The following is a 25,966-nucleotide window of genomic DNA, read 5'->3' as shown; positions in this document are numbered from 1 at the left end:
AAGGAAAAAACCCTTTTTTTCTTTTAAATGCCTCTGACGATCCAAGCTGAGTTGCCTGATCGGCAGAGGCTTTTTAAAAAAGCCTCTGACGATCAGGCAACTCAGCTGGGATCATCCAAGCCTTTTGAAAGCATATTTTTACAACCTCTTCGGCAAAGAGGTTGTAGAAAAAATGGTTTTAAAAGTAAAAAAAAAAAAAAAAAAAGGCCACGCCTACCCAGTCACATTACCCCCCCCCCAAGCCACGCCGACAGAACTGGTAGTAACAAATTTTAGATTTCACCACTGCACGCCCCCCCAAACAATTCTACCCATTTCTTACCGAAAAATGCATGTTTTTCACCCTATCCACCCAAGTAACGATTTTTTTCTGAACACTCGCATGAATTTTACAACTGGGGATACAATAATCTCATCCAACATTTGCTCCTGGAGTGATAAGCTTGACATGGCAGCATCTCAAATGCCTTTGCCATTAGAAGGGAAGCAGGTAAAATACAACAAAAAAGAGGCAGTTTTAGCTAGGATTGCATACATAAAACTCCGCCAGCATCTCCTGGGTAATTATTAGGTTCTTCCGCCAAGTTCCCCAGTTTTTAATATACACTTGAAATGAATTCTCCCACGTGCCATTTGGTCAGCCCGTTTTGATCGGTGCGGTCTCAGACGGCAATCCACTTGAAAACCAATTGCTTATAAAGTTTGTGCATATGACAGGTCTTCGTTTTTAAATCTCACAACAAAAGCCCTGGAATCTCCCTTCTTTGCAGACGGCTTCCTGTGGAGCTTGACAACAATTTTGCTTCGTGCGCCTCATTGAAGGCTCCAGCCAAAGATTTCAGGGACAAGGTGCCGAGCCACTCACGCCCCCCCCTTTCAAGCATCCCCTTTAATTAGACCAGGAGAAAGGCGTTATTAACCTCTGTCATAAAGCAGAGCGGGGCAATCCGTAAAAAAACCCCCCGAGAAAGTTCCGTTTTAAGTTCATTTGTTACACTCACCACTTTCGAACAAAGTTCTCGTGGTCCCTAACAGTCAAAAAGAACAAAAGTCAAGCCTGTAAGAGCCATATTTGAGGGCCTGTAGCCACCCATTTATGGTGAGGGGGGGACGATCAACCAAAATACAGACTAGCCCTCGACATACAACAGTTCGTTTAGCGACCGAAGTTACAACAGCACTGAAAAAAGTGTCTTTATGACTGTTTTTTTCATTTATGACTGTTGTAGTATCTCAACTATGCGCTCAAAAGCCCAATTAGGCTTATAATCAGGGGATGTCTTATTTTCAGGGAAACAGGGTAACAAGAGAGATTTGCCCCAAGGAAGTACTGCTCTGTGCTTTTTTCTTGCCTGTAAGGGATTTGAAGCTAGGGAAGAGCAGTGAAATAGCCAAGAGAGAGAGAACAGAATTCCAGATCCTTCACTGTGTATATTGGGGTGACAAAAGGATTATAACTGGAAATATGTTTTTCTGTAAGCAATGACTACTCGTGAAAAGAATCTTGTGGTTGTGGTAGACAGCACAGTGTAAACATCTAATGCAATTCACAGCTGCTATAAAATGGCAAAGTGAATGTTGGGGACTATTTGGAAATAAACTGATAACAAAGCTATCAATATTATTAACTCTTTTGTAAAAAAAAAAAAAAAAAAAAAAGATGCCCACATTTTGCCAGCATTTCCTGGAAAAGAAACAGGGAATCTTGGATGGGCAAAAAAAATGGAAGCAATTATTTTATGGCAAGAGATAATAATACTACTCACACTTCCTTAATTTAGGGAAAAAAGCCAAATCGTTAAGCTCTGTTAGTCCTTGTATTACTATGGTATTTCTACAGGACATCACCAGGAAGGCTCAGAACTAGACTGAGAAGTTTTTGGGGAAAATAATTCCCAAAGGGAACAACCAAAAACCAGTTCTCCACTGTTGCCAAGAGAACTTCAGGACTGTCCCCCTATTCTTGACCAAGAGTTGAGTTCCATCTCAGATTTCTGAAAATGATGATTAATACTATAAAGGTAAAGGTAAAGGTTCCCGCCACACATATGTGCTAGTTGTTCCCGACTCTAAGGGGCAGTGCTCATCTCCGTTTCAAAGCCGAAGAGCCAGCACTGTCCGAAGACATCTCGGTGGTCATGTGGCTGACATGACTAAATGCCAAAGGTGCACGGAATGCTGTTCCCTTCCCACCAAAGGTGATCCCTATTTTTCTACTTGCATTTTTTACCTGCTTTCGAGCTGCTAGGTTGGCAGAAGCTGGGACAAGTCACGGGAGCTCACCCCGTTACGCAGCACTAGGGATTTGAACCGCTGAACTGACTGCCGACCTTTCGATCAACAAGCTTAGCATCTTAGCTACTGAGCCACCGCGTCCCTTGATTAATACTATAAGGGTATATATATTCAGACTTGGGTATTGAAAACAAACCTAAGAAATTTTTAAGCTTAAAATACTGGAATATTTGTTACCGGATGCTTGATATCAAATTCAGGGCTTTTGAGGCTGGCTGATCATCTTTGCTTTAAGGTCTATACAGTAGTGGCCAAAAGTGTATTTTCTAAAACTAGCTAATAACACTACTTTTTTTTTTTTAGTAGTACCATAAAATTATGTATCAATGGAAAGATAATTTAATCAAGAATGTAATGCAATAACTTTTATGAAGGATCTGCTATTAGAATAGCAGTTACAGTATAAAGAAGAAAAGTGAAACACATAGAAAAAACAAGACATACAAAAATGATCACCATAGAAAAGAAGAGATATACAAAAATTATCACCATGTCAGTTAATACTTAGTTGGGTAACCTTTAGCATGGTTACCTTACATTACGGCCTTACAACATCTTCCCATGGAGTAAACCAAGTCTTTTAGTTCTGCAGCTGTTCTAATGTGAAACCAAGAATGAATGACTGCTTCTATTAACTGGGTTTTATTGCTGGGTCGCTTCTGGCTAACAAGTTTCTTTAGTCGGCTCCATAGATTTTCAATTGGCTTAAGGTCTGGGCTATTCCCAGGCCATTCCTGCAGTGGAATAGGATTATCTTGAAACTCCCAAAAAAAGTGGTGATATTAGCCATCAAACCTCAAAAATACACTTTTCCCAAAAGGTTTCCACAATTTTCGCCACTACTGTAAGCTTCTCAGCAGCTGAACAAAGTTTCTGTATCTGCAAACGTAAAATACACTCCCCCAATGGTTTAATTACAGCAAAAAGCAGGGAAGTACTCATGCCTCATTAGAAACTCATTATCAGAAAACAAACCAATTTCTATATAACAGAAGCCAAATACACTTTATGAGAGGAAATGTGCTATCATTTGGATAAAATGTTCATTAGTAGCTTGCAGGTCTACCATTTCTGTAAACACCAATATGCATTTGGCTGAGAAAGGAACACAGGAAATACTATATAGAAACCAGAGCATAATTCATGGCCTCTTATTAGTAAATCAGTAAGAATCGTGTAAATATTTTGCCAAGAGAACCAAAAAGGCTTGATTTTGCAAAACAGTTCTGGCTCACTCTTTAAAGAAAGAAAAAAGTTTGTTTATTAATTGGATGCTAGCTTAAAGTATCTGCTACATATTTTTCATTCTAGGAAAATCTAAAATATTAACATGGAAATCCTTTATATATATATACATCTAGTCTGTAATTTCTCATCCTTGGATAGAATGTCAATGTCTTGACTAAATAAAGTTCAGCCCCATTGTTCTTCAATGCCATTGCCTTTTCCAATATATGGGGCAATACTTCACAGATCTTAAAAGGGCAACTAAAAGCAACAAAACCACTTTGAAATACAATATATTTTCCACAAAGTAATCTTTCGCTGAAAGTATCAAATGGTGGCACAAAACATGCCAATCACTTTAGAAACCAGTGAAAAGCTGATTTTGCTTCCTGCTTATTTTCTATTATGCAGGGAATTATCCCTTTTGCAATATGGATACTGTTTAGTTCATTATTTTATGCTTTTGCTTTTTAAATATGTGCTTGGGATTTGGGTTTTTGTTTTTAGAAAAATGTTTAGTGTGAATGGGAACAAAAACATACTTGCATATTTCATTCATATATATATATATGTAAAGAAAGAAACAGACATTCTGCGAACTCCGGAACTAAAATTATTAATTTTTTATTCCACTAAGCTTTCGTCAGCCATCTGCTGACATCGTCAGAGTATTAAACTACCATTACAGAGATCTCTGCCTTTATATGTCATTAGCCAATTTGGCCATTGCGTGCATAATAGGCCCTTCCAACCATCTCTCACTTGTAATTAGCTATGTTGTTTTTGCTGTTGTCATGCTGGTTAATGGAGGCTTAATTCCTACTGTTTCCTCCCTCCTAGCTTGCTTGTCTGTGGGGAATGATGTTAGCCTGTCAACCATTGCAATTTGGTGTCTTGTCCATGACTTTGCGGTCGGCCCGATTTTTTTCTCATTAATCCTGTCTGTTATAACATGAGACAGCTCTGCCGGGTTGCTCTGTATTTGGTCAGGACTGACTATGCCTTCACAGGCTGAGTCTGCATGCTCAGGGGCGGGGGGAGGGTGCCATCGATCTCTGCTCCCCAATGGGAAGCAGTCTCTGCTCATCCTGCAAGGTCTTTCCTGGTGTCTCAATACCTGGTAGGCCGGTGGCAGTTCGATATGCCTATTGATGGAATTGTTATTGGAGAACCAGGCTTCTTTTAGTAGGCGTCCTCCTTTAGCCCTATCGTGGGCAATAACTTCAGCTTCTTGAAAATTGAATATGTGATTGTACTCCTTCATATGCGTCCAGATCTGGGAGCGCTGTTCCTTGTGTCGGACAGCCAATTCATGTTCGTGTACTCTGGTCTGTAGCCGCTTGGCCGTTTTCCCTATGTAATTGCTTGCAGTTACTACAGTTGATGCGGTAAACTATTGAAGATGCCTCCTCCTTAGGTAATGTTTCCTTTGGGCGCATCACTCTCATTCTCAGAGTTTGATCCAATTTATGCACCACTCTGACTCCGTGTGCTGAGAGGATGCGTGCGGCAGTTTTGGATACCCCCCGTATATATGGGAGCACCCTCCACGTAGCAATTCCACTGGCACCTTAAATAGGCTGTCAAACTCTAGGTGTAGAACACCTTCAGATAAAGTCCACTGAATAACAGTTGAGCTTGCATACCTGATAAAAGATATGCCCACTCCTTGGCTTTGGCTGTCGGTGTACTACAATGAGTGTCTATCCTATTGAACAGTGCCCGAATACAACTGACTTTATGTGCAATGGGGTGATTGCTCTCATTATGTAAAATGCGGTGCATGTTCATGGTTTTTCGATATACACCTGTGTCAAGGCTCTCGTCTGGGTTGCGGTTGACCAGTACATCCAGAAAGGCCAGCGTGTTATTGGTCTCTTCCTCCATCGTAAATTGAATGTCTGGATATATGGAATTGAGGATTCTCATAAATCTGGTCTTATCTTGCTGTTTTAAGAATGACAAAACGTGTCATCGACATAACGTGCCCAAAACCTGGGCTTGTAAATTTTCATAGCCTCATATTCCAATTTCTGGAGGACCGCCTCTGCTACCACTCCCGAGATCGGAGATCCCATAGGCATCCCCTTTATCTGTTCGTACCGATGGCTGTCCAATGTAAAATAGGTCCTAAGGCAGAAATTCAAGAAGTGATGGAGGTTGTCTGTGCTAGGAGATTTGGGGTTTCGTGACTCTCTCTCCATTAATAATTCCTTTATAGTTAGGGCCGCCAGCTCCTGGGGGATGGACGTAAACAAGAGATACAACATCAAATGACACCATTGTCTCATCTTCCCCAACCTCCACTCCCTCCAACCATTGTAAAATAAAATTTTAATTATTTTAGTTCTGGAGTTCAAAAATGTCTGTTTCTTTCTTTACAAGTATGACAGCAATATAAATTTCCTATTAAAAAAAAAAAAACCACCATCTTGGGGGAAAAGCGATGTAGAAGAAACCATCCAGTTGAGAATTCCTAGGAGTATTTCAGGTAGGCCTGACAATGCTTAAGAGGTGGGAGCTGCAAAATAGGAAACCTGAAGACCTGTTTAGCTGAGAGCAAAGATACTGAGCAGCTGACATATTGACTGTCAGGATACTGGTGTTATCTCTTTTTTTTAAAACTGTAGGGAAAGTAGGGAATAATTTTTTAAAATGACTCATCTTTTCTGTAGCCTTTTCAGCTGAAGTAATGAGGAAGCGAGTCCCAGATAGAAAGCAAAAAGATAAGAGATTTGGAAGCAAGTAAAGCAGGACGAAATCTTTTGGAGCATATTAAGGCTGGCCAAGAGAACCAGCAACCTTCTCCCACAGTTTATTCCAATATATCTCTAGAGCAGTTGCTACATCAAAAATGGAGGTTTGCATGCCCCCTCTTTTTTTTGGGGGGGGGGTGTCTCTGAGGAATTCCAATATGCAGTCTCTTTTAAACTGAAATCTGAATTGATCCAGGAACCATCTGAACATGATTCCCTTATGGACTAAGAGTAATACATGTGCAGCAACTATACCGTGCCATAGTTCCTGAACTCCTAAAACCTACATCATGGTTGATAGTGGCAGCCAGGATCTGATATAGCAATAACACTTGGACTTGTATACCGCTTCACAGTGCTTTACAGCCCTCTCTAAGCAGTTTATAGTCAGCATCTTGCCCCCAACAATCTGGGTCCTCATTTTACTGTCCTTGGAAGGATGGAAGGCTGAGTCAACCTTGAGCCGTTTAGGATCGAACTGCTGGCAGTCGGCAGAGTCAGCCTGCAATACTGCATTCTAACTACTGCTCCACCATGGCTCAGTTGTTGTCCTCTTATCTATAGTGTGATCATAATTGCTGTCCAGTCCCCTTAATTGACAATTGATGTTTTTGTTGCTATAATTACATAGTACAAATTTGCTACTGACTCATTTCTCACAGATCATGGATATTTTACCTTCTGTACCAGAGTACTTTGACTTACACATTAGCAATCTCGGTGAGTGAACGATGATCATTGTGCTATGGGAACAAAATAAGCTAAATAAAATCAGTTGTGATGTCTTTGTCCAATATTGTTTTCTGAAAATATGCAACCGCTGCATCCCATCTATAATCTGGAAAGAAAGTCCACTTTGGGTGTGAGTTTTAAGTATTTTCATAATTACAGCCATGTCAGGACACTATTTTAATTAGAAAGCTTTTAGTAAATGATGGTTCATGATTTAAATCAAGTAGTTGAACTCACTTATCATACTGGCAATTTAAACCACTAATTTAAATCAGTTTATTCCATTCATGTATTCAATTGCTCAAATTATCTGAACACAAGTGCTTTCCAGATCTGAGAGTGTCACAATTTTCATAGCGGTGAAATATCAGCTCAGAAGTAGATGATCATACTTTGCTGAATCGGTGTTCAATAAATAATAAAAATTAAATCATAAATCCAAAATAGTAATTTTCTAAAAGACAGGCACTGAGATGGCACTTCTCCATCTTTACAATACAAAATCTTCATGTTTAAAGAATGAATTGGGGGGGGGGGGGCAGAAGGGAGGGAGGGAGGGAGGGTGAGAGAGAAAGAGAGAAGACCAAATTTAAAAGAATTGGTAAAATTATTTTAATTCAAAATGACCCAACCGAAAAGCCTTACATTACAAAAGGAAAAAAACAAATTATGAAATTGCTAACATGGAGAGAGCTGCGTGGAAGACGAAACAGAAGACAAAATAGTACGTTATCCTTCCCACAGTGACAGAGCTGCGACTTGATCTGGTCAAACCAGTCTCGAGGTCTCAAATTCTCTGGGTTCGCTGTAGCAACCTGACAAGCATGCGAAGACACCGCGGAGGAAGCTTCCATCTCAAGTCCTACAGGACTGAAACGAACAGAAGCTTGCTGGAGCAGAAAAAATGACCTATTTTCTTCAAGAGAACTTTCAAAGCTTCAGGCAGACCACCGGTTCCCTGATAAATAAGATTAGTACATTAGGAAGTAGCCTCAGGAATCTGATCTCCTTACAGTCTTTTCTTCCCCTTCTATTCTTAGCCGTAACCGAAGCTTAGCATTACGTCTATACAACTGTTAAGTGTGGTTTATAGTAAGCCAAGGTTCACATCTTAACTAGAATCTGAAATAGGGCTGGAAGCCTGTTTTGCATTAGTATAATAAGGCCTTAATGGGGGAAGGAATTGGGAATTTTTTGGGAAGTGTATGTCTTTTTGTGAGTGTCCTCTTATTTGCAAGCCACAATGTGTAGGGACTGAAGTTTACTCCCGCATGGGTGTTGTATAAAGTATTGAATATTAACAAATATTTGGCTACTATCTTTTCATGCTATCCTCAGAAGGACAAAGTTTTTCACTGCATGAGTAATGAATTAAGCAAAAAAGAGAGAGAGAGAGAGAGAGAGAGAGAGAGAGAGAGAGAGAGAGAGAGAGAGAGAGAGGAGGGAGGGAGGGAGGGAGGGAGGGAGGGAGAGAGAGAGAGAGAGAGAGAGAGAGAGAGAGAGAGAGAGAGAGAGAGAGAGAGAGAGAACAAATTACAATCCAAACAGAAGCCTTTGGAACAAACAAATACGGTATCTAATATTGTAAATAGATTAGAAATATGATAATTAAATAATCTAGAAAAAAACACACTCTGCTGTACATCTATAAACATAAATATTTACAAAAAAACTCTAGCTGTTTTCAGAAGAATGAGGTTTGTGGTTTCCTAATGATCATCAGCTTGTCCATTTCTTTGGTGTGTTTGCCAATCTCTGCTTCTTCTTCTTTTTTGTTTCGTTTTTAAAAACAAATTAAGAGTTGACAAACATACAAGAAGAGATAACAGGCCTAGAACAGATGCTCGTTTTTTTTCTCTCTCCATATTTTAAGCCCAAACATTTAACAGAAAATTCTCATAATTTTCTTTTTTATAAATTATTATACACCTCTTCAAATTGTCAGTCTAGTAAGTTGGATCAAATAAGTTAAAAGTCTACTTTTTCATAACCTTTCATCCAGTTGAGTTTTCCCAGAGGTATACATGTATGTGGTACATTCTCTCTTCTCGGCCTCAAATTAGCACAGTACGTATGCTGTGGAATTCCCTGAACATTAAAACTAAAGAGGGAGGGCAACTAACCAGTTATTTAATAACTCAAGTGCTTTTTAAATTTTCTATACAACTGGGACCCAAAGTTCAACCTTCCCTCTTTGCCTTAAACTTTCCCAACACAGCTTCGCAGACAGGAAGGCAGGCAGGGTGGCGTTTAGGACTTTTAGAACGACAACTCAATATGCACTTCATAAAAATGAGCGAAGTATTTAAAACATGGGGAGAAACCCAAAAATAAACCTCGAAACGAATAAATAAAAACAAAAAGGAGTTACATATTCCATTAAATAGCTCTTTTTTGTTATCAGCATGGCGTTTATACATTTTCCGAAAGTCACAGCAGCAATACGGAATTAAAAGACATCTTATAATGGATCTCAGCATCTGTAGAGATAACTCGGATGTTCGAGAACGCGATAAGAACAAACACACCAAGTCAGACCTGCAAATCTGTTGTGCCAGTTCACAACTTCCTTCCTTCTGGATTGGACCTGGATTGAAAGTACCTTAAAAAAAATCCTAAGAGATTGACCATGGGAGGGTTTAAACGCTTCCCAGAAGACTGGAATTTAACAATACTATTTGCCAATGTGAAGATGGGTATCTTATTGCCTATGGCATTGCATTTACATCTAGCATACCAAATGCATGCTTGACTTGGCTATGGCACCTTAAAAGGAAAAATAAATTAATAGGCCGTTTCAAGCAATCGTTGCACTTTTCTTCTAAAAAACATTGACGTACTTAAGGGAGGGAAAGTGCTAGTCGCCTGTTACCTTATATACCGAGCCATCAACTTCTTGCTTGCTTCTGTAAAGCCAAGGCTAAATTAGGAGCAACAAATCCCTGGATTATCACTGTTCCTTAAAAATCCACTAAAAGCAAGAAGAGAAATCCTTACCTAAAGGGATGCTGTGCTGCTCTTATGAACGACTGATTTACCTGGCAAAACGGATATATGGGGAGCGGGGGTACACGTGTATGCCTGAAAACTTCAAAACACTCAAGCACGAGAACCAGCTGTGTTTCCGCGACATAATCCAAGCTAAATCTGATCTAAAATCCGAACGCTCCAAGTTTCAAGATCAATGGATGTTGATAAAAGGACCGTCAGAATCCCATTTCTGTAATGATCTCAACTCCCGTAAAAGAAGAGACGCATCGAAGATATTCACAGTGGCCGACATTTAGCACTAAACTGTAATCAAGGATTAGTTTCAAGCTTCCAAGAAATAACCTTTAGCAATATTAAGGAATTACTTTCCTAGCAGGAAGAATACAGTCTTCAGAAAGGGGAAAGCAATGATGTTAGCGGTGTATTGAATATGATCGACCACTTGAGGTTCAACATACCTATGAAAAGTGAGTTATAAGCACAGAATTCACATGCTGCCTATGAACTCAGCTTTACGGACCTTCTTGTTGATAGTACAGAGATCTGTGCATGTATAATTCACATTTGCAGGTATTTTGAATTGTGAATGGTTTTCACATGGCCTGAATAAGTTAAGGGCGAAGTTTGCCACAGCCTAAGGCTCTGTTTAGCGTCAAACCAGCAGGAAGCATGTCAGGTCAGAGAAACAAATTATGGACCCCCGTTTTTTTAGGAAAAAAAAATTAAAAAAAAACAAATCGCTAGCTTGGATTTTGTTCTAAGAAAACCACGAATTAGCCTGTTGCATGAAAAAACAAATATGACAGCTGAGATGTGGGCTACGGTATTTGAAATCGGATGTCGTTGAAATGAAGATGGTGATAACAAACAAACAAACAAACAATTAAAAAAACCCTTATAAAGCAGCAATTCCAACAGTAACAAACATCACATTTGAGGTCAGGATAGGAATGTGTGAAAGTCACATGTGTGATACAGGAAATAAAAATAAGACAGACAGATATATTGCACTCCAGGCACTATATGGAAACAGGATATGTCGGCTTTAAAATTAAATTTGTTTTCGCTTAATGCTTTTACCTCTTTTAGAGAGGTATCCGAGCAGTGTAAAACCTAATTAAAAAGAACAGTCCACTCATACTAGCATCAAAGGAACATTTTGGACATCTGAAGTACAATAATTATGCAAAAAAAAATCTAAAGTTGAATTTAAAAAAAAAGAAAAAAAAAAGAATGAAGGTGGCAATGTTTTCAGAGAGCCGTCATGTCTATAATAAACTTCGAACACTCTACTTACATGCCTGAGCCATGATTTTGAAAAATAATAATAATAATAATAAAAATAAATAACCCCCCTCTGGGCAGAAAATTACATCCCTGTTTGGAATCCAATCAATTGTCAGCACTAATGAAGCGTAAAATAGGTGCCGTATTGGCCTTTTGTTTGTGTGTGTCTGTGTGTGAATAGTGCTGGGGGGCTTAATCCACCAATCAGTGTTGCTACAGAAGGATCCGCCTATAGGATTCTCTTCCAATCAGAGAAATAACAATTGCAATGCCTGCTAGATGGCGTTCTTAAGCCTGACCCTTATTTGGTTTAGAATTCATTCAGCACTTTGCAAATATTACAACATGCTATGCAGGGATGGGGAAGACTTCTTTTCGAACAAGCAATGTTCCTTCTTCATTCTTAAAAGCGATGCTTAAAAAATGCCCCCCACCTCCCTTGCAAAATAAAACCCAACCCCCCCTCCCCTTCCCCATTTGTAACGTTGAATAGAAAGCTTGAATCTTGTAAACTTGGACCAAGAATTCAAAAAAAAAAAAAAAACCCCAAAAAATTTAAGACCTCCTAGCATTTGGTATAAAACAGGCCCTGCCCCGCCCACCCCGCCACTCCCCGAAAGGAATTGTATACCTGCCTTCTGACTTCTCGGGAAAAAAAATAAAAAAAAATAATAATCAGAAATTGCATAGGATATACGTTGTGCAAGGTGACCAGCCTTTGAAAGGTATCTGGAATACAAACTAATCCTGCTTATTGTCCAACTCTTGCAAATTGTCAGATATCATCAAATTTGTGTTTTAAGTAGTCTTTCATGACCTTGGCAATCGGTAGTTCATCAAGAAGCCTGAGGTTTTGAAGGCCTATACACTGGCGGATTTTAATTCGACAGAGATCTTGCAAGTTCCGAGGCTGCCCTAAAAAAAGAGACAAAAGCATTAATAAGTCATTTCCAGGCCGTGAGGTTTTTTTTTTTTTTTTAAAGAGGAATTGGGGAAAAAAAAAACAGCCTGTCACCCTGGAAGCCATCTTTTTCTTTGGATCTTCAGGGCTGCCACACTTAGTGCTGTGGGAAACCGGGAGGGAGGATTGCATGGAGTTGTAGAGATATCTAGCCATAACAACATTCTTTTCTCTGGGAGTCAAGGACGTTCAGCCAGCACCTGGAGTGGTGTGACTAAGAGGCATCTCCAGTTGGGATGGTGCATCGATTGGACCATGTGATGGACATGTGGGTGCAGGGGAAAGAGACTCGGATTTTCTTTTGGGTGGGGAAAATCTGGAAGCTTTCAGATTCGGATTTTCCCAGATGTGCCAATATGACATCTCTAATAAAATGGAACTTTGAGGAACTTTTAGCCTCGGAGTCTTCTTTGGTTAGGGGTGTTACTTGGAACCCTGACACAGGCAAGAAGCCGAACTGTAGAACAGCTGTCCCAAAACTGTAAAATAGAACAACTAGGTTTTTTTTAGTCCTAGTAGTAAATATTTCACTTTTTAGTTAAGCTATCTGAGACGGTCCATTAGTGGTAAACGTGAATGAGTTTGATCCCAGCGCTACAACCTAAGAATCATTTGTGTGGAACACCAGGGAACGAGCCGGAGAGATCCTTCAAAAAAATTAGGTACTGTACAACAAAGGTGTATACACCAGAACTGCATGAAAAGCAAACTCACACTAACTGCAAAACAAGATGAAAGACGTCAAAAACAAATTTCCCCGGTCAATCTCCATTATAAATACATGCTTTTAACAAAAGTATATGTGACACACACACTTTACATAAGCAAAAACCCGAAGAGTGCCAATCCCAGATAACGGTTTATAAATGTGCAATGCAGAGAAACAAATGGCTTTAATAACACACCCAAACAAAGGTTAGAACTTAAGCATGCATTGCTTTAGGTAGCTTCCATGCCTGTTTTTGGAACGCAAAAGCACAGAAGGAACACTTGGAAGAAAATGGGAGGGTGGAGAGGAAGGGCATCTACCCTTAACTCTAAATTCCTCAAGGGTGATTATTAAATGTCCTGACATTTCCTCCCGATAATCTGAACAGCATTTCCTGGGAATGTGCTAATAATGGACATTTCCAGTGTTAAGCACCAGTTGCCACATCTATTGCCCCTTGGTGTCCACAGCACTTACTCATTCTTGGATGCATCTGAATGGGCGAGCGGGGGGGGGGATTAAGAGACCACACCAGTGAGTTTTCTTATAGCAAATGTAAAATGTTATTAGCAACCTGGTAAAGGCAAAGAAAATAAAGAAAGCGGCGAATTAAGCGCTGCCTAATGATGAAGAGGTAATGCGGGAGAGCTTCGGCTAAATCTGGAAAGAACCGAGTTGGATTAAAGTAGATTAGGTAAAACAATTAAAAGGCTTCCAAAGCTGACACCTTCCATCCAGAAATACAATGGTGTCAGAGTCAGAGAACTCCTGAGCTGACTTGCTCCCAGACACATTTCTGAAACCGACGTTTAAGGAATGCTTTCATTAGTAAACTTTATCCCCCAATTTTTTTTTTTTTAAAAAAAGAAAAGCATGGTCAGTCCTTATCTACCACTATTTGGGTACAATGGAAAAGGCCATTCAAGCCGGCCCTCCCCTTCTTCAACAAAAGCAATTTTATGTACTTATAACTATCCTGTGCAAAGGGCGCCTAGCAATCTTTGGTTTTTTTCAAAGAGCTAAAACGTGGGAGGTATTTTACAGGGGTCCCTGTTGCAGCTTTCAACTTTTTTGTTTGGTGGGATGGACAGAAGAGGAACAACAGTAAGCTGCAGAGATCCATTTTCGTAAGTGGCCCTTGTTTGAACAACCGTATAAAGTTGGAAATTGCGGCAGCAGCGTAAGCATCGACATGAAAACGGCAGCTGCTTAGTATCGACCGCCAGAGAATGCCAGAACAGGGCATTAGAGTTCAGAAATCTAATCGGTATTGTCAGCTATTTTAAAAAAAGGAATTTTAAAAGCAATTTATTAGAATTTATTAGGCAGCTAATAGTGGAGACTGTTTTCACAACTAGTAAGAAATTTACTGGCACAGAATACATTTTTATTTATTCAATGAAGTGATTTATCTGCCACCAAAATCCCGTTGTATGTGTGTGTGTGTGTGTGTGTGTGTGTGTGTGTGTGTATGTATATGTGTATGTATATTCTTACATAAGGCTGCAAACTAATGTGATATTGAGAATACAGCAATAGAGGATTTTTAAAAAGAGTTACATTTTTTTGCGATAGTGATCTTTCTTGAATGTACTTCAAATGTGAAATTCACAACATACCGGTATATAAAATGTGAACTATAAAGGGGTTATAACTATAAAAATAACATAAATGCTATCTGAATGTAGAATGGAAGGTAAAGTTTAGATGGTGCAGTTTAAATTTTGTTATTGATTTCAATGTCAGCGCTATGCGGAATGAAAATTTAGACTTTAGTTTGATTTGTTATTGTCAGTTATTAATTATTAATCTTTGCAGTCAGGGCCCAAGTAAAACCCCACTAAACATACTCATAGAAAAATGAGATTTTGAAGGTAGAGTTCCATAAGGGACAGGTGAAATTATTAGGCAGTTTACACTATAAGAAAATGACACAAACAGTGATATTAGTAAAACGTAAGAAATGAGAAAAAATAAATTTTAGAGAAGAAAATTAAATCTGAATGATCCAGTTTTAAAAATTAGCCTAGAATAATACAAAAAAAGAAAAATTAACCCAGAGTTAGGAGAAATGATAAAAGTAAAGATGAAAGACAGATTGAAAGAGGCTGAATATTCGAAATTCTGACATAGGATAAAAGTTACAGGATTTTCAACCTACAGCACACCATTAGCAGATAGACAAGGATCAAAATTACAAAATGTATGATATCCGTGAGGGCTACACTGCTTTAAATTATTAGATTTGCTGAAAGTAAAAGTAGCAATTTTAAGTCTTAATTATCATCAGAAAAAAACAATGTACCAGAAGTATAATAAAAGCAAATATTAGCATATTTATATTTCACTTCATTACTGGGAAAAAAAAACAACACCACCTGGCTTTCTGACTGTAAGGTTTAGACTATTTATATTTATTTAGGCTATTATAAATGGGCGTAGGATTCTATTGGTTAGTACATTTAATTAGTAAGTATGCAAAATAATTATTTAATATTGTGAAGGAACTAATGAATTCATTTATTATTTTTAATTTTACAAATCTAGGGTTTTGATATTTGTATGCTTTCTTGTCATTAAAGATTTAAGATATGAAAATATGATCTGCCCAACCGGTATTGTAATACATACCTATAAACAGTCAAATAATTGTGATAAACTTTTATTAATGGATGATGAAAAGAACTGATAAAGTCTGATTAAAAAAAGAATGATAATAAATTGCTCAAAAATCCATTTTGTTGCTCTCTACTACTTCAGAGAAAAAGAAACGAACTTAGTAGAAAATTACATTAACATTCTGGAAGGCTACATATGGATATTCAGCACAAATGTATAAACTTTATGTGGGTTAGGGTTGATAATGTGACTATACCAAAAAAAATATCTTAAGTAATCGGCAAACATAATATACAGTACACTAAATCTGCAAGAATTTCTATAAATGGTTATTTATCTTTAGATCAAGCACGGAACTAGATCTCTTTAGTTTCCTTTGCTAGTTGTGTTTTCATGAGACCAGTAATAATAGGGTTTGTAGAACATTAATAAAAATGTTGCTAAAAACAAGGCTGACAGTAGTACTATATAACAGAAAAAAGAAATTCTGACTGATTGACAAAAGACTGAAATACTGCGCAAATATTTTTAAGCATAAATATTTAATTCTTCCAAAACCGGATGGGTAAGAGTCAAGATTTAAAACAAAACAAAACAAAACAAAATTAAATCAGAGGCAAAGTAGCAGATACAAATTGCAGTACTAAGACGTGAGCAATACTAACACTTATCACTCTTAAATTCCCTTTATGCTTGCACTACCAAAAAGGAAGCAGTTACAGAAAAATTAAATACCCTTTTGTTTATTTGTTTCTATTAATTATTCTCTACTTGAAATTATCTCCCTTCTTAGATTTGTAGCAAATAAAATCAGTTCCCTAGTATAGTCCCCTCTATACAGTATGAAGCATGCCCAGTTTGCAAAAACATTTTAACCGAAACATGAACAAGACATATAAAGGAGCTACGCTCAACCAAGGTACTTATTTCAGGTAGCAATTGCTATGCCAACTGGTCCATAATTGGGAAGGCTCAGATTCCTTACTTAACCTCAAAGCTAAGTCATTTTCTCCTAAACCTGTGTCTTTTACAGTACTTCTTAAGGTTTAATAAGGATGAAAGGAACAGGAGACAGGGTTATGTGCCTACCTCCAACTTTCTCGGACAAAGTGATATTAAAAATGTTAAGAATTAAAATATAATGGATTGGATTAGTATTTCTAGAACGTGCATTGGACAATTTAAATTCACAACTTCAGCAATGCTGGAAATCTCTGGAAACACAATGATATCTGATATGCATATATTTAAACCAAAATACAAACATCTGTATGTATGTTTTTGGCTAAAATTCAGGTACTAGTAAAATAAAGCCTTATACCATTCCTTAATTCCGTTCAAAAAATTTTTAAATGGTGTAAATGCATTCCCAGGTCAACTTTAGTATAACTGTTTGTGATTTTACGTGGAATTTAGCAGTTCAGCAAAAAATTCTAGAACCAAACAAAGGGGGGGGGGAGGAATCCGAAGCTGCTAATTTCAGCGTTTATAGGTTTTCTTTTACCAAAACATTGCCCAGATTAATTCTAACCTTGTTAATTACAAAAGCAAAAACAAGCAAACAAAAAATTCAAAATGAGAAAACAAACAAACAAAAACCCTTAGTATTTTTTTATTGGTGCTGTTTTCTTCATATTTTGCAAACTGCATAGATGTTAAAGTGAGTTCTAGTATACTGTACTGAATTTCTCCCCACTCCCCCTTCCAAAACAAGATATTAACTTTTACTTGTTTCTTCATGCTTGCATAACAAAAACACTGTAACACTGCATAACATTGGGTTCTTCTTACAGGATGGCAATCAAATAAATTGACAATCTAGGACACAGTCTTCTTCTGCCTGTGATAGGCATCTCGAAAACCTAATTTCAAAAGGTAAATTGTCTATTAAGGAGATAATAGGAATTAAGAGTACCAAAGAAAAATATTTATATTTTCACATACTCATAATTGTATTTATTTTCTTTCCTTGCTTTGGACTGTTCCAAATTGTACAAAATTATTGTACAAAATAATTGTACAAAATTAACCATTAAAAATTATATCTCTAATTGCCATATTAGTTGGGAAAATTGCCTGTTGTGGCTTTTCAATATAATAAAGCTTATTCTTAGAAAATTGTCCTATTCCCAGGCACATTACTTCAGCAAGGAAAGCCAAGTATTTAACTCTTGCTTTCGAAAACATATCAAAGCCTCATCGAAAATGTTTTAAAATCATAAACAACTGCAGTACATTTGCTCTCTGCTCTAAGAGTTATATTAATTAAGATAATTTCCCACTTATCTTTCTGAGATTGGACATTCAGATAGCCACAAAGTTAGGCATAACAAAATGTTTTGGAACTTTGAAAGGAACACAGTACAAAGTAACTGAATAAGGATTCAGGAGCATCAACATTCATGAGGCTATTTTCTTTCTTTCTTTTAATAGGAATATAAGGATATGTTTCATCTAATATTGTTTTGTTCCATGTAAAAGACACTCCTTTTCATGTTGCTTTTTGTTTTATTTTAAAGAACATTTAATCTATTATGCTTTTTTGATTTTTCGCAATTGTCAACAGAGGGAAAAGACACTGTTGCAAACAACCAGAAATGCAAACATTTAGATTTGAATGATGTTCCAGTACTCCTAAACATGCATAGAATTTATCCTAAATTGTTAAGATTCAAAACTGAACAACAGGATAACTACTTAAAAACCCTCAGGCATGAACTGTATCCTTACTTTCCTTTTCTCATGCACAAATATTCAAATAAAGATGAAAAAAAAGATTTCTTCATATTTTTAAAGCGGCACTGCTATGATACAATGATGGTAACTGCCATGCCGTCCCGCCAATACTCATGGAATATTTGTGAATATCTTGATTCCAACTATGCTATCTCTCCAACGTATTCCACGATACACAAAGTTCTACCAGAACCTGGAAAAATTCTGATGGCATTTCAATTAGTTTGTGCCCCCCCCTTGAGAATGCAGTTTCCACGGGGGAGGGGGGAAGGTTTCTTTATAATTCTAGAAAAAAAACTCTCGATCATCTAGAAAGCTCAAGATGGTGAAGCAAACAAAACATGAGTGGATTGGAACAGATAGATGAAGAAAAAGCAATAAGGCCAAGGATGAGATACATCAGGTGAAGATTGAATGGGTTTATGCTTGCCAATGAAGGTTGCAGGTTACAGAAAGGCGATGTATCAAAAAATATATATCTTCTTTTTTTTTGCTACGGAAGAGAGAATCGCATAAATAGATGTATTTAGAAACATACACACATCCCTGTAATACATGTTTTTGCTCTGGTGTACATATTTTCCTTGTTTTCCAGAGTATTGGTCTATTTTCTTTCCGTAAGATAGAGAGAATATTCCCCTGCCTGTTTTACATTTTGGAGAAAGTGAAAACTATTCCCTTCCAAGAAAAAAAAAAAAAGACTTCATGGAGGAATGTATTGTTTAGACAGCGGCAATTGCTGGGGAAGGGGAGGATATGCCTCCCATTTAATTTTGGGAGCAAATTACCTTTCCTTGATGACTAGAAGCCCCCTGCTTCCATTTGTGGCAGTTGCATGAATTTTAAAGTACCACCGAGGACCCCAAAAGATTAAAACTGCCTGCTTTACACAAGGCACATGTCTAGGTAACACTTTTTGATAGGTCTAAGAGTTCAACTTCAAACCCAGTTTCGGTAATCTGCAGCCGAATATGACTGATTTAAAATTGGATCCAACTTCCTGTTATATAAAAGCCTCTTTACTGCCAAGCCCTTTTGATTTCACTTCAATGCTAACCCATGCAGCTTAGCCGTGTTCTTTGCGCTGCGTTCAAGTCCACTGCTCCATTTACAATTTGTACACCTGATATTTTTACTTTTATATGTTTGCCATACCCAAAGGCAGCCAGGATTTTTTTAGTCCCTTGAAACAGGGCACTCCAGAGGAGGAGGAGGAGGAGAAAGAGAGGTAGTGGGATTGTCAGGGGATAAACACACAAAAGCATTACGGCAATATCAAAGAAGCTAGCTGAACAAAAACCCTAGTTATATTCTGAGGCTAACATGCATGCTTTGAAAATGTGCCTGCAATACGATAGTCGGGGAGTTTGCTTTGACTAACAGTCACCCACCCAACATACTACATGCCATTCTGAAAGCTTAGCTTCCAATTTCCATGCCCAAGAGAAGCTAAGATGTCACTTTTTTGAAAACGTCTGATCCATCTCCAACATATATAAAGAGCCGGTCCCACTCATAAAATATGATTTATTTTAAAACTGAGATTTGAATATCAGCTAACGAGAGAATATAGTCCAGGCTGTTCACAGATTCTGCAATGCTCAGTTGAAAAAAAACCAACAACCCACCTGTAACAGATTCAGAACTGAAGTTTGAACTACATAATCATCCCACGCTAGAATTACAAAGTAGGATAAATTCACAAACTTTGACTGAAGAACGAGATTCTAAAATGTAACATTAAGCTACTGAATATTTCGCATTAAAGGAAATTGCCTTAAAGCTAGAGGTAAATCTAGCAACTGACTACAGAACTGTATTTTATGACGGTCTCGGTTTCAAAGCATTGAAATTATGCTGAAATAAAACCTGTAGAATGATTTAAAGAAACAGCGCACTTCCCAAAGACACGAATGATTTCTTTTGATTGTAAGAAAAAGAAGGTCTCATTTTGTAATAACAAAACAAAAATTTTCCAATTATTCAAAAGGGCTCAGCATCTCCATCTACCAAGCCCTACTCATTTTATATTACAATTGTGATTCCTATTTATATAAAAATGGAAATTATATACTAATGAACCTAAAGAGCAACATCAGCAAACTATATGTCTTAACCGCAACACACCTAGTCAGAGCTAAGAAATCTCTAAGTGGCATTATAGGCTACTTCTGCTGCCTGCCAGCTGCCTGCAATATGGCAGTTCAAATCTCACCTTCCATGGTTGGTAAAATGAGGACCCAGACTGTTGGGGGGCAATACACTGACTCTGTAAACTGCTTAGAGAGGACTGTAAAGCACTGTGAAGCAGTATATAAATCTAAGTGCTATTGCTATTATTAAAGCAGCTCTTAGTTTGATGTCCTAAAATGATGATGGAAGAAATGGAAGAATCCCAAAATAATTGTCTATCTCTACCTGGGACAAGTCTCTGTGATAAGACTTCAGTACACCTCGGAAAGCTATGAAAAGGATGCAGTTTCTATTTTGCTAAAACTTCCCGGATTGGTCATACAGATATTGAATGATGATTGTTCATAAATAATAAAGATAATCTACAGGGAAAATGGGTGATTAAGAAGTTAATAGATATATGTATTGTGCGTGTGTGTGTGTGATGATAGATACATACAGACACACATACACACATATATAAATATATATAAATTGTTTCACCAGTATTCAACTTTTGAATATGGAAAGCACACATTAAAAGCTCAGTTGAAAATGCACTAATGGAGGAGTGTCTTTAGAACAGGAGTGTCAAACTGAAGGGTGCTTAAATCTGGCCCGCAGAACAGCCCTGGAAATAGCGAAAGACTGGGCCACGGTGCCTCTGCCAGTGAAAATGGAACACGGCCCTCCCAGGCTCTGTTTTTGGCCACAATGGTCTCCTGCAGCCCTCTGCCAGCGAAAATGGAGCTTGGTGAGGTTGCATGCAACCCACCCAGGCTCCGTTTTTGGCCCCAATGGCCTCTTGCAGAGGGCTGCAAGAGCCCGATGCAGCCAAAAATGGAACTTTGATGAGTGACATCGAGCTGGCCATGCCCCCCACCCTGAGATCAAACACAACCCTGATGCGGCCCTCAATGAAATCGAGTTTGACACCCCTGCTGTAGAAGAAGATCAGGCTGAGACTGAGGGAAGGGTCAAGTGCGTCATCAGTCTGGAATCCCTTCCAGCCCACCTTGAATTCCATTGACCCTTATCTATCACCAATTTGCTTGGACCTTTAGTAGTTCAGATTCTTGTAGAGAGCTCTAGCTTACAATAAATCTATATTCATTTGAACTTCCTGGACTCCTGATTGCCTGTGCTTGACAATGCCATTATCCAAATATTTGAGGAAAAGACATTTATTCCCACAGTACTTTGAATGTTTGAAACTAAGGTAATGGTGCACTTATAAATGGTGGTTCGGTATTAAGTTTATGATCCATCACAGACCGCAAAAAGAAAAAAAGACTGAATAATCAATTTTAGCTGTGCCCAAGTGTATACTGAATGCTGTTTCTAAATGTTATTAGAAACATTTGACTTTAATCTTTTCATAAAACTAGAATTCTGCCATCGTTGGGTTAATTCCATTCGTTCTGGAAAATATCTTTAAAACTATTTTTTTGTTTTTGTTTTAAATTTAACTAAGAATGCTGCATTGGAGGGGAAAATGTAATTTTTAAGGTTAAAGAAGGCCAAAAAAGTGATTAAATGAGATGAGTGTCATTTCAAAAAGCTCCTCTTTATTAGGTGTTGCCAAAAAAAAAAAAAAAAAAAAAAAAAACCTTCAAGCTGGTATCTCATTTTATAGGTTAGTTTTTGCTGTAGCCAGATTAACACTATGATTTGATAATTTTAGATAGTACAGGAAAGAGAATAGTTTATTAAATACAGGTAGTTCTCAACTTACAACAGTTTACTTAGTGACCCTTCGAAGTTACAATGGTACTGAAAAAAGTGACTTACGGCCATTTTTCACACTTATGAGCAATGCAGCATCTCCTTGTTCACGTAATTTACACTGGGATGCTTGATATCAGACTCACATCTACGACAGTTTTCAGAGTCTTGTTGGACTTGATCAGTGATGGCTAACCTTTTTTCCATTGCGTGCCAAAAGCGGGGAGGAGCGGGGGGGGGGGGTCGAGCACACACATGCCCACACCCATAATTCAATGCGCCCCGCCACCTGTGCATGCACGCACGACCCCCCCCCCGTGCGACCCTGCTTTTGGCACACAATGGCACAGTGGGCCCAATTGGCCCATTTTTTTTGCCCTCCCCAGGCTCCAGAGGCTTTCTAGGAGCCTGGGGAGGGTGAAAACAGTCTTCTCCACTCCCCCGGAGGCCAGAAACGGCCCGTTTCCCGACTTCCAGTGGGCCCCAAAGGCCCAAAAGTCACCTGGCCAGCGCATGCATGCGGCCTGGAGCTGAGCTAGGGCAATGCTTGTGTGCCCACAGATATGGCTCCGCGTGCCACCTGTGGTACGCGTGCCATAGGTTCGCCATCACGGGACTAGATGATCTACAAGGTCCCTTTCAACTCTGTTAATTTGAGGAGGAGACTGTCCAGAGTGCCATAATCCCCCTTGCATTATTAATAGAGAATTGGCAATTACAGTGTGTAAGAACTGTTTTGAGTTATCCCAGAATCATAAAATGCCCTTTTGAGACCTTTCGAGAAGCAAAGTCAATGGGGGAAACCAAATTCACTCAACAACTGCGTGACTAATTTAAGAACTGCAGTGATTCACTTAAGAAAGGTGGCGAGAAAAGTCGTGAAATGGGGCAAAACTCACTGAACAAATTTCTCACTTAACAACAGAAATGCTGGGCTCAATTGTGGTCATAAATTGAGGACTACCTGTAATTCTTTGTTGGGAGATTCTCAGGAAAGTGCAAGGGCGGTTGAAGACGGTGCAAAGTGCAAAGAGTGTAGTAGTGGTAGGATAAAATTATAAGGTAAATAAATTAAGCAAGCAAGATTCAAATTCAAGGAGTTAACTGAACAAAATAGAAGAGATATGAGCTTTAGGAATTGAAGGAAATAAAAGTATGGTGTGGTGTTCTAATATATTAAAAAAAATAACAGCCAGAAGTGCACATTCATCTGTTAGATACAGCAGAATAAGCAATGTAGATATTGGACACAGAAAGAGGGAAAAGAAAGAGAGATGGGAATCATGACAATATAGAAGACGCTGCACAATACGCAAAACTAAGCACAAAATACTAAAAATCTACAACAGAGAACTAAAATACTTCAGGAAGACCCCACCCCAGCTCATCAAAAAGAGGAATATTAATAAAATATTACTAATATTTATGTATGAAGTATGTTCTGTGTTGTATTGGAACAAACTTTTGAAAGTGAGAACAATAAACCAGTGGAACGACTTGCCTCTAGAAGCTGTGGGAGCTCCATCACTGGAGGTTTTTAAGAAGAGACTGGGCAGCCATTTGTCTGGAATAGTATAGGGCCATGATGGCGAACCTATGGCACGCGTGCCACAGGTGGCACGTGGAGCCATATCTGTGGGCACGCAAGCATTGCCCTAGCTCAGCTCCAGCGCACATGCACGCGCTGACCAGCTGATTTTCGGGCCTTCCGGGGTGGGTGGGAAGTTGGGAAATGGGCCTCCAGAGGGCCTCCGGGATGGGTAGGGAAGGCCGTTTTCGCCCTCCCGACTCCAAGAAAGCCCCTGGAGCCTGGGGAGGGCGGAAAACGGGCCTGCCAGGCCCTCCGATAACCTTTTTGCCATCATATGCCAAAAGCAGGGGGAGCACGGGAGGGGGGGCATTGAATTATGGGTGTGGGCACGCACACGCGACACCCCCTGCTCCCCCCTTTTTTAAAATTTATTTTTATATGCCGCCCTTCTCCGGAGACTCAGGGCGGCTTACAATGCGTTAAGCAATAGCCTTCATACTTTTGTATATTTTATATTTTGTATATTTTAAAGTCAGCTTATTGCCCCCACAAACCGGGTCCTCATTTTACCCACCTTAGAAAGGATGGAAGGCTGGCACGCGACAGCAAAAAAGGTTAGCCATCACTGGTATAGGGTCTCTTGCTTGAGCAGGGGGTCAGACTAGAAGACCTCCAAGGTCCCTTCCAACTCTGTTATTCTATTAATTCTAGTGTGGAACTATATTTTAAGATATTAGTCTCTACGGAGAATGCATCCACCAATGAAGCAGATTTTCCTGCTCTAAATCATCACTTTCGTATCTGCTCCAGAAGATGGAAATAGCAAAGCTAGGGCATATACATCAGAAGATGGAGGGAGAGAAGAGCGAAATTAAAATCTTCTTGCATGAGTACAGATTCACACCTAACACTGGCTATATTCATAATATTCACCTTAATATCAGTCATTGCCTCCAACAATATAAAGTTCAATTTATAATCCGGAGGTGCTTGTTTCATTAAATTAAGGAATCTGAATATATGTAGATTTAGACACCAGAAATCAACCACTTTTTAAAAATAGGTTTATATGTGCAGCAAAAAAAAAAAAAAAAAAAAAAAAAAAAACCAAACCTGATATAAAATACAGAATGGTGCTGAATATGAAATCAGTAAATTCTGGAGAAATAGGAAGAAAATCTGCAGAAAAAAAGATTTGAGAGAATTTAGCCACAGAACAGAAAGCATACGGCCTAAAAATGTGTTACCAATCACGTGCATTTTTCGTGTGTGTGTGCGTGAGAATACTGCATGTAGTCCCAAAATTATTTCCTTCCAAATCCCAAAGATTAAAATAGCCAGAAAAATGCACTGCTTAGTTGAAAACAAAGGAGAAAAATGCTTCAAGTTTCTAAATTAAAAGTGAATGCGTGGTTTCAATAAACCACAAGGAGAACTTTTCCAATCTGGCATTTTTCAGATTTGCTGAATAAAATTCCTAGAACTTTCAATCAGCACAAACGGAAACACGCTGCTTTTCCTCCCAAAACATTTCTTAGCTCAAATGCTACATTCAAAAATGCATTCCCTAGAGCGACGTTGCACTTTCAAGGGCAATCTTGCATGCATATACACACAATCTGTTTTCTCGTATTTAAAAAATATGCAAAATGATTTGGAACTTTATATAGTATTGATACCCTGTTTCCCCGATAAGAAGCCTCCCCCTGAAAATAAGCCCTCCCCGAAAATATTTAAACGCAGAGCTGGAAATCAGGTAATATGGCAAGTGGAGTCCCATCTTGCTCCACGCACCCCAGAATAATAAAACCTCTCCGAAAATAAGGCCAAGTGCTTACTTCGGGGTTCAAAAAAATATAAGACAGGGTCTTATTTTCGGGGAAACACGAGTAGGTACATGTGGTGCTGACCAGATATCCTACAAATATAATTTTTTTACACATTTCATTTTTCTCCTATATTTTTAACAGCAGAAAACTTTAGCAAAAAGCTCTCTGAGAAGCTCATTAAATAATTTTAAACTACTAAACACAGGGAGTGAGTAATGTGTCATGTTAACCCAAACGTATAAGAGGTGAGCTACATGGTTCCTTTCTTACATGAAACAGGGAGGTTTATAAATGTATGTCTATCAGCAAACTGTGATACATTGTAAAAATCAAGGTTAGGGAAGAAATGAGAAAATGAAGACTATCCAGGAGAAACCTGGGCTGCTAAAAACAATG

The 25,966-nt window shown here is 38.5% G+C and overlaps 1 protein-coding gene across 2 annotated transcripts in view; it reads right to left on the bottom strand.

The window, feature by feature from the left end:
• Nucleotides 1-7,598: 7,598 nt before the first annotated feature.
• Nucleotides 7,599-25,966, bottom strand: part of ASB7 (ankyrin repeat and SOCS box containing 7) — a 40,763-nt gene continuing 22,395 nt past the window's right edge. For both annotated transcript variants that reach the window (XM_070953487.1, XM_070953486.1), the window contains 2 exons: nt 11,920-12,203; nt 7,599-7,968 (listed from right to left, as the gene is read on the bottom strand). In XM_070953487.1, the coding sequence (XP_070809588.1) occupies nt 12,064-12,203 (140 nt within the window). In that variant the 3' untranslated portion in view covers nt 7,599-7,968; nt 11,920-12,063. The remainder of the gene's footprint in view (nt 7,969-11,919; nt 12,204-25,966) is intronic.

Source organism: Pituophis catenifer, unplaced genomic scaffold (genome assembly GCF_029215685.1).
Source record: "Pituophis catenifer annectens isolate HBS135680 unplaced genomic scaffold, rPitCat1.0.hap2 SCAF_14, whole genome shotgun sequence".
In the NCBI taxonomy this organism is placed as follows: Eukaryota; Metazoa; Chordata; class Lepidosauria; order Squamata; family Colubridae; genus Pituophis; species Pituophis catenifer.
The sequence above is the reverse complement of the archived record's forward strand: the minus strand, read 5'-3'. Positions and strand labels throughout refer to the sequence as shown.